Raw genomic sequence first — 12,503 nt, forward strand, 5'->3', positions numbered from 1 at the left:
CATTATTGTATTTCTTAACTTTCTGACAGACGAAGAACAAGCTATGTGTTCCACATAATCTTCATCAGATCTGCTTCTTTGACAAATAAATAGTTTTAAGCAGGACCAAAGTCGCTATTAATGTTTTCATCATCATTTTACTGACATTACATTTGCCTGCTGTTCAAGGGACTCATCATTTTCTATAGTTCTGGATTGTTCTGGATTATTGCTGTTTGATTATTTAAATTTAGCTTGGAAACAGACTGAGGGAAGTTAAAACAGATGATTGTTTTACATTTATTTGCAATAAAGTCTTTTGTGTAAAAAGGAAAGACTCATGCAAAAATGATTGACTATAAATAAAACATGAGATTGGATTAAGGCCTCAAAATGTAGTGCGTTGGGTTCAGACTTGGACTTATACTGGCAAACATGCATCATTAGAAATATTACACTTAATATAAAGAGTCATTTGCTTATACAGTTTCTATATTATTCATACTTACATGCTCTTGAAGGAAGGTGCTGCTGTACTGGTTGAGGACAGGAGGGAGGCTTTGGCCATGAGTGGGTGGAGCCAAGCTGTAGTTCAGTGCCAGAGAGATGGGAGTCAATTTGTCCCGAAACTCCTCCTCCTCCTGAGAGAAACAGAAACCATGGGACGATAAGTCAACTTTGTTTGCTTGAAATATTTAACTCAATACTTGGATAGCTGCTTTCTCTGTTAGATATATTACAATATGCAAAGGTCATAAATTTGCTCACTCTCAGGAAGATGGTGTAGCTGAGGCATGCACGTGGGAGGTTGTGACTCAGGGTTAGGAGCCCGATGCGCTGAGGCTGCTGAGTGTCCAGGAACAAAACTCTCTTCACTCCACCTCTGGTGCCTTTCAACCAATCCAGCTGCAGCTCTGCTCTCAGGTCTGGACGGACAGTTGTGATGAAGAAGTGAAATACAATATACTTAGATTTGTGAACTTTAAAAAAACAAAAAAGCCAAAGTGATATTTAAGTGTGCAAACAAGCTCGCTGCAGAAACAATAAACAAACCAGAACAAAATCAGAACGAGAGCTACATCAGATGGAAACTTTGGAGCACCAAAAAAGCAGATCTTTATTTTGTCAGTCATCCTTCTCAGTAAGAGGAACACAATCTTTTTTGAAGTAGTGTTCATTGCATGTGTCTCTGTTAAATGAATGCATTAAAAAAAGGAAATAAAAGCACAAGCGTAATGAGAGTAAATCAAGCAATCCAGACAGTCAGACACTGCTGAGCTGTTTAACCCATATTGTCTAGTTCCTTAATGTGCCTGCACACGTATAGATTATTTCCATGAGCTATGAAGGACGGAGTCATCTGAGAGTACAAAGACACTGGAAACAATGTTCTTTCCATTGCGTGTATCTGTCTACCTGATTCTTGCGTCCACCCTCTCTCCTGAGGTTTAACAGAGGGAAACTCTAATGAGACGATGTAGAACTCTGACTACTGATCTACCCCTTTTGTGCTTTCTTTCTTCGCCCTTCCCCTTCTCTTTCATTCCCCCACAATTTGAAAAGCTGCTTACCTAAAGAGCTGGGGATCCCCACTCCGCTCACTGCTGCACACACGTCCACCCTCAGACTGGAGGAAGAGAATAATCGGGAGACAAGGAGATATGCAAGAGACAGTGGACACATTATTAAGACACCTATAGCTGTCCATTCATCCACATTCAACAAATGCACAGGTGCACAAATAGAAAGTCTGCTCATAAAACACAAAGTATAATTCCTCCTATAAGAATGATAAGTCATGCAGGTTTAATGGGGGCTGTTCTAATGAGTGGTGCTAAAGACCAACTCTTAGAATGGTTAACCATCGCTTGAGAACTAGATGCATGCTGATAATTGATTTGTTTTGGCACATTCATCTTGTTCCTCTTACGATCAGACAGGTTTCCATCTGAACTAATTCAGCTAAGACCAATTACATCAAGATGATTTGATACAATGACTGACTGAACAGTGCAGCACTATTAAGACACTTTTCAACCAACCAGGGTGGCTGCCACTGATGGTTTAGAATCAGTGTCAAACAGGTGGTTCATTACGGTAGTGTTGGCTAAATAACCCAGTCATGTCGAACGTCTGTGTTTTAAGTTCAACTAGAAGCAGTAGCTCAGTCTGTAGGGACTTGGGTTGGGAACCGGAGGGCCGCCAGCTCAAGTCCCGGTGTGGTCCAAAGTATGGAAGTTGGTCTGGTAGCTGGAAAGGTGCCAGGTCAGAGGGGCCCTTGAGCAAGGCACCAAACCCTAAACAGCTCTGGCACGCTTACAGAGTGGCAGTGTGTAGAAGCCCCACTCTGACATCTCGCCATTAATGCATGTCCACAGGTCCTGTTTGTGCATGTGAGTAATTTGGGTTTATCTGTTTGAGAAGCATGTCTATCTATAACAGAGTGTAAAGCAGAATATCCCCCTCCAGGATTAATAAAGTACAGTACAATTAAAAAAAAAACCCAAAAAACATGAAGAGTATGTTGGAACTAGCTTCATTTATTATTAATGAAAGCAGTTCATTAGTTTAAATCCTTTTTATATGCATTCAGTACGAGTGATCATTGTGGTGAATATACAAGTATAAGTAAGTGCTGGTCATAGAAAACTTGACTGAACATTACTAACTTAACTGCCTGTAAGTAAGGCAGTTTTTTCATCTTCTCCAGGGGGTCAGTGGGAAATACCCCCGGAGGTCCTGTGAGTCTGTCAATTAGACAAACAGACATGGGAGACTGGGAAACTTTTCTGCATTTCCTCTTTAATTTGGCCATGAAAATATGTGTGAGTGTGTGTGTGTGTGTTATCACCTCTCTAATCAAGACCAGGAAAGTGGCTCCCACACAGGGAGCTCTGCACTCTTAATATGCACAGATCTGAGAGCGCTTACAAACTCCTGATTCCAACACTGAACACTCAGCCGTTTTTGGCCATGATGAGGTAAATAACTTAATGTGATTATTGTTTGTTTGGTTTCAGTTCACAAACCTTAACATTCAAAAAAACAGATGTTGTTGATGCTTGTGTGTTTGTTACTAATGAGCATCTCTATAAGATGACACAATATTGATGAGCTGTTTTTTTTGGCTCTTTAAATGTGAGAGGTGCAGATGTGAGTTTATGAGGAATAAAGTGCAGGTTTCTATTTAAAGAAATAACTCCCCTAAGTCAATCTGACCTCTCCAGGTGGTTCCATGCATGTTTAATATGTGCTGCAGCATGTTAGTATGTGTGTGTATTTAAGGTGGGTGTGCTCAAGTGTGACTGTAATAAGCAGTGTGCGTCAAACTGAAGTGTATTTAGTGCGGAAATGACCCCCTTTTTGTTGACGACAGCTCTGTCGATGGTTACTCATTACTGTATGTAATTTCCCCCCAAAATGCATCTGTGCTCCATCACCCTACACACTGCCTGCTGGCCCTCCCTGCAAACACTCATACACAAATCCTTTCCCCCCCACCATCCTAAATCTGCCTAATGAGTAAGACGCTCAATTTAAGCCTTGACATTAAGAATCTGTCCTCCTTTTCTACATCTTATTCATCCTCTCACCTGTCCCTTTTGTTGGCCTTTGATGTAAAACCTATACATTAAAGGAACAGAGCTTTAGTTCGTCTAACTTTCAGAAATCAGTACAATACATTAAAAACCCTGAACTGCTGCTTGAAGCTACAATTATACGTTATTAGACACATGGCGGCAGCTGAAATAAGCTTTGACATCATCACACTATATCCTCTTCTTGCTGCCTAATCCGGCATCCAAAGAAGAAGAACAACCATTTACTTGGAGAAGTTTTATATAGCATCAACCTGACAGATGAAAATCTTATATTCACTCTCCTAATAGCTGTGGTTTTGGTCCACAACTTCTAAGAAAAGTACCGTCTTGTTTAGCTTTTAAATACTTCCCAATGTACGTCAGCTACTGTAGCTGCTAACTTCGACTAAAGATAAAGATAAAGATAAACTTTATTGATCCCCCATGGGGGAATTTTTTTTGTCACAACAGCTCAAGAAACAGGAATATAATTATCAAAAATAACAAGAAGTTAAAAATCAAACATATGTACATCAGTTAAATAAAGGGAGAAAAAAATACAATAATAAAAAATAATAGAATAATACTGCAGGTGAAAAGCAGGTAGCTAAGATTTACGTTTCAGAGGGAGAGTTATTCTGAAGTTAATGGAAGACCTCTGTGGCAGAAATCAATGATAAGCTGAAAGACACTGTCACGTAAAAGATCTTGGGGGAACTTCAGAATCGAGTGACTATTCTCCAATCACTCCAAGCACCCCATTTCATATAAATTGGCCGTGTTATTAGTTGTTTTGACACGAGTATTGATTCTCATAACCTCACTTACTGCTGCTCTGAGGGTATTTGGGCTGTCTGACCCGTGTCTTTATTTATCAGCTGCCAAAGGGAGTTCTTTAAGTGCAGCGCAACATTAAATATTTTACTTTTTTTGATAGTAATTTCCATGTCTGTTGAATAAAAGAGTCTTTGAGATTCTGGAAATGCATTCAGAGCAGCGGTCAGCAGACCCTCTGGTTTTTTTGAGAGTTTGCTGGGTATATTTTTTTTTTACCAAGAATCTGATACTTAACCCTGTAAACTCATACGTAAGGGTAATACATGAGAGGCACTAATTGGGACTACCTCCCATCATGCATCTCTGCAGCTCTCAGCCCAGAGAAACAACTGAAGTGCCCAAAGGTTTCAGCAAGAGAGCCCAAGACCCTTAATTGTACTAGCTGCTGTTTGACTCTCTTTGTGTGTGTGTGTGTGTGTGTGTGTGTGTGTGTGTGTGTGTGTGTGTGTGTGTGTGTCCTATCCTGTTCCATACCTCAGACCAAAACTTTATGGCGGTTTATTTAAATTAGCTGAGTTATGTTTTGACAGAATTCCACAGTTTAGTGCTCCCCGTCAATCCGACCTAAACCCTGTTCCCTCTTCTCTCACTGCCAAAACGCACACACCAACACTACACACATGCACACCTACACAACGGTGGCATCTAGCCGAGCGGACTTCTCCCGTCCAAACAGTCACACAGCGGTTCCAGCCCCAATAAGTTTGGACCAACAATGGGCTGCGGTGAAACAGCAGGAGCTTTAAGACCCGTTCCCCTCAAATAAACTTACTCCCATGCTGTTCAAAGCCAGCCTGCCACCCACAGGAACAATAATATAATCAAAATAGAATCATGCAGTATCGGATTAATTGCAGAGACCCATAAATCTGACTTTCCAGGTTATTGGATATGCTTCTTTTGTGCACTTCTAAATGATTGCGTTAGTCACACAGACAAACAGACCTTGGCTGAAGGCAGACGTCTAGAGAGCGGGGGTGAAATATTTGTCACATCTGTCAGTGTGTGTGAGATTTGTGAGTGTGTATACTTTATACGGCATATTGTTTTATGATACAGAATAAGCAGGAAGATATGTGGCCGATATGTGGCTGCAGCTCTGGGTTTTTTTGGCAGTCGGTTCATGTTTGTTTGATCCCTTTAGCTTTAACTCACACACACAAGGTCAGTGTCCGAATTTCTGAAGCACTAAAATATATATATCAAATATTGAGTATCAGGAGTATTAGCCCGGAAAAGTGATTAAACTCAGAATTCTAAAATGTTTCTTTTCTAGCTTGACTTTGTGTCCAGGGTTTGATGAATGCTTTTGTACCACAATGCCATGCCAAACGGAAGTGGAGGAGCTACACACAGCTGGAAAGAATTACAACAAATATAAGACGGTGGTGAAGAGCTGGAGGAACGCTTGAAAGAAGTCGATATTGTAAAAATTCTTTGGGAAAATATTTTGCTTGTTTAATTGTCAGCCAGTTGTGTTCCAAAGTCAGCATTTGCCAGATGTGTAATGATCTGTATCATAAAGTACATTTGTTTTTTATAGATTAAAGTCTCTATTCATTGAGGGTATTTTTTTAGGGTATTTCATACAATACAAAAGTCTCTTTGAGGAAGAAATCTTTCTTTACAAGAGACCAAAAGAGGAAATAAGTAATAAAAAAGAAAGAAAAAAGAAACAATGCATTACAGAATGCTTGCAAGTTGGTTCATTTCTAATGTCAGTTCTGTAAGGATATGTGCCTGAGACATTTGTTTGTGGTTAAAGCTCCTGACTGCAACTTTTGGTCTGAGTTGATTTTGAAACCCCCTGAGGACGAAGCGATAACTCTTCTCTCTTTGCTGATTTGATCCTGTACGTTATGTGAGTAGTGTTTTCTTACACTGGAATCTCTGCTTTTTTAAACTTGTCACTCTGCAGGAATCGTTGCCATGAAAAATGAAAAGGCTGTTCCAGGAGTGTGCTGTAAAACACTTCCTCTGACACCTAGCCCACGGCAGTGTTTTAAGTCATTATCAAATAACATTATAGAAATAGTCAGTTTTTTATGTCGATGGTGTCGTTTATTTTTGTAGGTCAAATTAAGTCATCAGTATTCATTTGAGTCTGTTCTGTAACCCGCTAAAAACTCCTCACAGGAGCTTGTAACTATGTTTTGCTGCAGACAATGTTCACAGCAGTTTATACTGTAGCTTCATAAGAGGCTGTGCTGACTGACATCTACTGAAGGTAATACTGACTATGGATAATACCTCATACAACCCCAATGACAAAAGGGAACCATTTCTTTAAGATCACAATTGGTTTGTGTTTCCTAAACTCACAAGGCTAAAAAGAATAAAGAGCTACTTTCCAGTTCCTTTGAATCACCATCGATTAGCACTTGTAGTGTACATTGTTTGTGCCCAGCTCGGGCAGAGAGAGAGGGAGGAAAGCCACCAGGCCTCCTCTTCAAGACTGGGTTCACAGGACTGCTGCAGCTACATACATTGAGCGAGTCCATCTGAATTAGTAGTCATCAGCTTTGAGTATTTCATTTCTTTCCTACAGGTGGGAAAGTTTATTTTGCCTTCATAACTCTGAATCTGACATCTGGAGCTCATTGTGAGAACAGGGGCCATATTGGTTTTTGATATGTCAGTCACCCCGGGTAAATTTAAAACAGTGTGAATTGTTTGTATGTTAGTATGGAACAACATATTATCTGGCTCCAAGAATGCTCTTCTTACCAGGTAACCATGATATCTGTTTCAGGGAGGTGACACTGTCTGTCATCTGGGTTCAGGATTCTGGGAGTCAAGGTCATTGATGCTTCCACGGACACGACAGCTCGAGACCTTAAGACAAAAAAAAAACAAGCACACAAACATTACACGATCTGACATGACGTGAAAGTAAGGCGGAATTTCAGAATTTCAAAACAAGGCAACAAGACAGAAAGTCTTCTCAATTCTTACCTGTACACAGACACCTCGCTTGCACCAAACGCCCCGACGATGAGATCTGCAGGGAGAGATCGACAGATAGATGGATGGATAGATAGGTAGAGAGAGAGAGAGAGAAAGGTGGAGAGAGCGAGAGAGAGGGGGGGGGGGGGGGGGGAGGAAATAGAGAGCTTCAAAGAATGCAACAGATGGGACTGATTTCAAGGTCTCCAGCAATCTTCATTAAACACAGACCTCTTACGTTTAGTACACACACACATATACACACAAACACACACACAAGCTGTGACGTTGCATTTGTGATATCTCCCTCTTTTTGTCCATACACACATGATCCAGTTCAGACTAAATCAATAAACACAATGTGCATCATATTTTGAGTTTGTGAGTTCATTGAGCCTGTATGTGTGTCTTCATACCTATGTGTGTGTGTGTGTGTGTGTGTGTGTGTGTGTGTGTGTGTGTTTGGAGACAGAGACCCCTCGCTGCATTCCAGCGCCATTAGAAACTTCACATCGCTCCAATCACATTTTCGCTTCACAACATTTCTCAACAGCTCCTAATTGTAAGCAGCACCAGATCTCATCTATATGTGATTTTTATTTGTTTTCATGGGTTTAGTGATGAACACACACTTTTAATTGGCTCTCTGACTTTAAAATAGAGCTGGAGTTTAATGGCTGTGGTTAGGGGACACATACCGATGAAAGCCACACACACACACACACACACACACACACACACACACACACACACACACACACACATATATATGTACAAGTGCTGATTAAAACAATGTGAAAGCTGAAGAGAGGCACTTAATGGATACAGGCCATCAGTGCCAGATGCCGCTAAACTGAGTTGTGTGATCCTGAGAAAGACTAGATGCATCAGGATTATTTTAACTATCAATTAATATATATTTTTTTTGATTAATTAATTAACTACGGACAAGAAAGAAATGAAATAAATATTCCCAAACTAGAATTGACTGAGTTATTTCTATCAGAGGGAAACACTGTGATAACCTCCTTCAGGTATTTTCAGTATGAGCTGGAACACTTGTAGTCTTTGTTCATCATTTGTTGTGTCTTCCCTCTCCCAAACATTCAAGTAAAAAAAAAAAAAAAGGACTAATTGAATCTGAGAGAGACACATCTGTTTCTGCCTATGGCTGCAGTCACTGAGTCCCCCTGAAACCACAACATTAAACATTTAAGCCCTGTCCCTCTTCCCCTGGCTACATTGCTATGTGAGTGTGTGGCTCTGTGTGTGCTGTATCTAAAAAGTCTGCAACGAGAAAGCAAGATGTTGGTTTTGTAGTGCAGTTGTAAGGGTACAGAAAGGGGGGTGGTGGGGTTGCAGGAGGAAAAAGAGGTGAAATGATAGAAAGAAAGGGGAGGGGAGGAGATAATGCACTTAGCATTTAAAACCGCATTCTGTGAAAGTCATCAGAAGCAAGGTGTGTTTTCAGCAGGGGGAGAGTGATTCCCAGTCTGAATTCCTCTGTCCATCCCGCTGTTGAAGTTGTGAAAGCAGGAAATCCAACTCCCCTCCTGCCATCAGTGTGTGTTTTTGACACAGTGGTCCAGACTGATTTGAAGACAGCGCACGTTTGGGGTTAAGTTTGTGTGAGAGGGAGTGTGCCGCGTGCATGACTGAACCAGGTGCTAAATCCAATAACGGCACTCTTCCCTTTTCATGTCAATCTCATTTCCTTACACACTAGGAGTGTGTGTATTGGTAAAGAGACCATACCTGCACAAAAAATGTGGCCCTACACACCAATACATACACACTCATATCCACTCTACTCGTTGATGGAGGGTTCTAGTTGCAGGTATATTCTTGGTAACTGAGCTGCTGTAGCTGATGGTGTTTGTCCTAGGCTGTGAAAACACAACCTCCATCCAACGTTTAGACAGACTGTCAAGCTGTCACTGGCTGCGTGCCCTCACTGCATGTTTGGCTGCAGGGGACTGGCCTCGCTGATGAAATGCCAAAGGTCAATGGTGCTCAGTGGAAAAAAGAGGGCCGTTCTGAGGGAGAAATCGAGGATTTCTTCAAGTTCAGTTGCGTGTGTGATTTTAAGGCTTTCTGTAACTTGCAAGCTACCATGTCAAAGCTACACTTTTATGTTTTTCTGGATTATATTTTTTCCACTCTGCATACAGGGGGAACTGGAAAGGCTTGTGCTAAAATTGAGCTATACAGCCTTTTTGGTTAAATTGGGTTATTTAATAAGAAGCAGGCAAAATACCTACCGATATATAGCAATATACCATCATCCTGACTTGTGTGTTTCAATAATGTAACTCCTGGTGAAAATATCAATAACTTAATCAAAGAAACATACTGCACTCAAAACAGATTATCCTACTTAGTTGACTCACTGCATCACTACTACACGACTCCTCATGAACAGGGACATGAACAGGGATAATGTGAATGGAGTTTAATTGGCCAAAGAAGAAGTTAAAAACTGAATGAAAGGAGAAGAAGAGGACAATGAGATTAAGTAGGACAGTGGTGAAAAGAAGTTAAGAGATGAAGTGCGTTAAACGAAAACGAGTGGAAAAATAAATTAAAAAGGCACTTAAACCAAATAGGTGCATTTTGAATTTTTCAGTTAATCAGATATCACGTTCCATCATTTTGCAAGAGTCTTGCAGTATTTCAAGTTTTGAATCTTCTATCCTGATATTAACAGCATGTCTCATCTCGTCTCATCTCGTCTCGTTACCATGCCACTCTCTGCCCCATATTAAATTGTAGTGAGGAAAGAAGAACTTTGTAAGTTAAAAAAGGCTCAAAGACAATATTTGGGCTAAAAAAAAGGATGTTCACTAAATTTAAGTGTAGACAAGGAGCCTGTCATAAATTTTACACCTACTTACTAACCTTAATGACCCCCCTAATGACCCCTCAGCACCACACACATGCAAATCACAGCCCCTGACATGTCTCTGTGTCGGTGTGATTGACAGGTAAAACACTGTCAGTTTCTGACCTCTGACCCCTCGGCTGAACCTGAAACGCACCCTGAGGCAATCTAACCCGCTTATGATTCACTGCCGACCCCTACGTTCACTCCAGCGTTTAGCCTGAGCCGAACTCTGCTTCTTGGATATTACAAAAACTTCAAACTGATACTGATTTTTAATGTGGGACGCTTTTTTGTGACTTCAAGTGTGTTTGTCTCCAAACCCAATAGTGATATTTAGACAAGTTAGTACTTCAGCTCGCCTTACCAAACAGTGGCCAAACTGACCATCCTCTATGGTAGATAATAATAATAATGACACTGTAAATACCTCACACTACCACATATAAAAAAAAAACACTTAACCATCCCTTAAAAGGAGGTTGTCATTTTTCTTCCTGTACTACCTTATTTGTCATCTTTCGTAATTTCCGCCTTTAATTTCCCGAGCTCCCAAATAAAAACACAAACATATGACATCATTATAGTGAAAAAGCTCCATTAAAGCTAAAAGTGGAGCTGAATCGCCATCCCCCTCCCTCTCTCTGTGCGCCTGCTTAAGACTAATGACATTTCACATGGAGGGGCGCATATGGCGGCTCGAGCAGGCCTCCCAGACGCCCGTGCAGTCCTCTCATAATACAGATCAAACATCTCCAGCTCCTTTGAACAGTGTGACTTTACTACCGCGCTAACGACACTCCATGCGTATGTGTGTCTCACTTCCACCAGCAAGCTAGCTCTAATGACAGACGACACAAGCGCTGCACCGTTGGTGTGTGTTCATGTTTATACTGCGTATGTGTGTCAGCTGAAAGCTCTGCCACCCGCGAGTTTCTACTCCACTTCCTCCTCCCAAAAGGGCCTCCACCAACCTGTAAACCCTGTGCGTGTATTTACCTTACTATGTTTTTAATTCAGGGTCTCTGATTTGCAGTGGGTCTGCACAGCTTTGAAATTGAGCCTGGCACACGCTCAACACACACTCTCTCTCGATGTTAGTGAAACTGATCACAAGCCATGCATGTGAACATGTGTGTACTCGTGTGTATTTCCCTTGATATCCTGTTTGTGGAGTGAGAAATATGTTATTATAGTGGAATGAAAGGAAAATGGTGGTGGTGGTGGTGGTGGTGGGGGGGGGGGGGGGAGGCAAAGAAAAGGTAAAACTAAACAAATTCTCCTATTTAGCCTAATCTGTCGTAGCACAATGGCAGAGTACTGTACAAAGTTGAACTGCTCTAAATTAGGGAGAAAATAAGGTAGCGAAACGGTTGTTTTACAGACCTGCTATGCCTCAAAAGTATTTTACTTTAAGGTAAAACTGCTTGTAAACAGCTTCACACTCAGTTAAAATCTTGGTTTTTGGGCTTCTCTTGATTTGTGGTGAGGATTATAGTGTGTCTTGTAAAGATAGGAGGTGGAGGTGTCCCTTAAGTATGTAGGTGGCACATAAATTAACATACTCCCTGCATGTCACTGAATTGAACGCTGCTTTGTCTGCTTAGTTTTAGAGACATAGGTCGAGGAATGATTGTCTGGCAGCATGAACATGCGGTTTATATATTTTCAAACTTCTTACTCTCAAATTTATGTTTTCTCTCCTTCTTGAGCATTGTAAATCACCCCAAAATGGAAGCAGCAGCAGTTCTTTGGCACTTACTCCTATTATAACCCATTCTTCTGACTGATGAGTTTACCAGAGAAGCGGAGGAAAGCAATACAGGAAAACATGGGGATGGTAGTGGAGGAGTGCAATGGGGAGAACCATGAAATGTGGAGGTCAAGAGTGAAAGAGGAGGGAGGCTGTAATGAGAGGAGCTGGAAGGAGAGTGGAGAAGTAAAAGGAATGCAAGTCAGAGAAAAAAATGTTGATTATAACACAGGGAGTTGTGTAGAGAAGGATTGACTTGTTCAATGGGATTGTTTACCAGGATACTGATTGTTGTCCAGGTCTTGGCCTCCTCTCAGAGTGAATCCGAATCCAGGCAAACCATCACCCGGGACCCCGGCCGCTCTCAGCTCTTGGCTCAGTGTCAGGCCCAGTATGGATACGTCTCTGTTACCGTTAAAGATCAATACTCTGCCTCCACGCCCCTCTCCTCCGAAAGGACAGCCCACCGCCACGTCTGAGGGATGACACACGGACACACACGCATGGTTTAGACATCAGCTGGGTT

General features: G+C 41.4%; 1 protein-coding gene across 1 annotated transcript in view; it reads right to left on the reverse strand.

The window, feature by feature from the left end:
* itga8 (integrin, alpha 8) overlaps positions 1-12,503 on the reverse strand; it is a 43,817-nt gene that overhangs the window by 14,771 nt on the left and 16,543 nt on the right. The window contains exons 13-18 of the mRNA XM_061050521.1: positions 12,255-12,452; positions 7,353-7,398; positions 7,125-7,232; positions 1,551-1,606; positions 748-905; positions 489-620 (exon numbers count right to left, since the gene is read on the reverse strand). Coding sequence (XP_060906504.1) covers positions 489-620; positions 748-905; positions 1,551-1,606; positions 7,125-7,232; positions 7,353-7,398; positions 12,255-12,452 — 698 coding nt within the window. The remainder of the gene's footprint in view (positions 1-488; positions 621-747; positions 906-1,550; positions 1,607-7,124; positions 7,233-7,352; positions 7,399-12,254; positions 12,453-12,503) is intronic.

This window comes from Labrus mixtus, chromosome 11, assembly GCF_963584025.1.
Source record: "Labrus mixtus chromosome 11, fLabMix1.1, whole genome shotgun sequence".
Classification (NCBI taxonomy): Eukaryota; Metazoa; Chordata; class Actinopteri; order Labriformes; family Labridae; genus Labrus; species Labrus mixtus.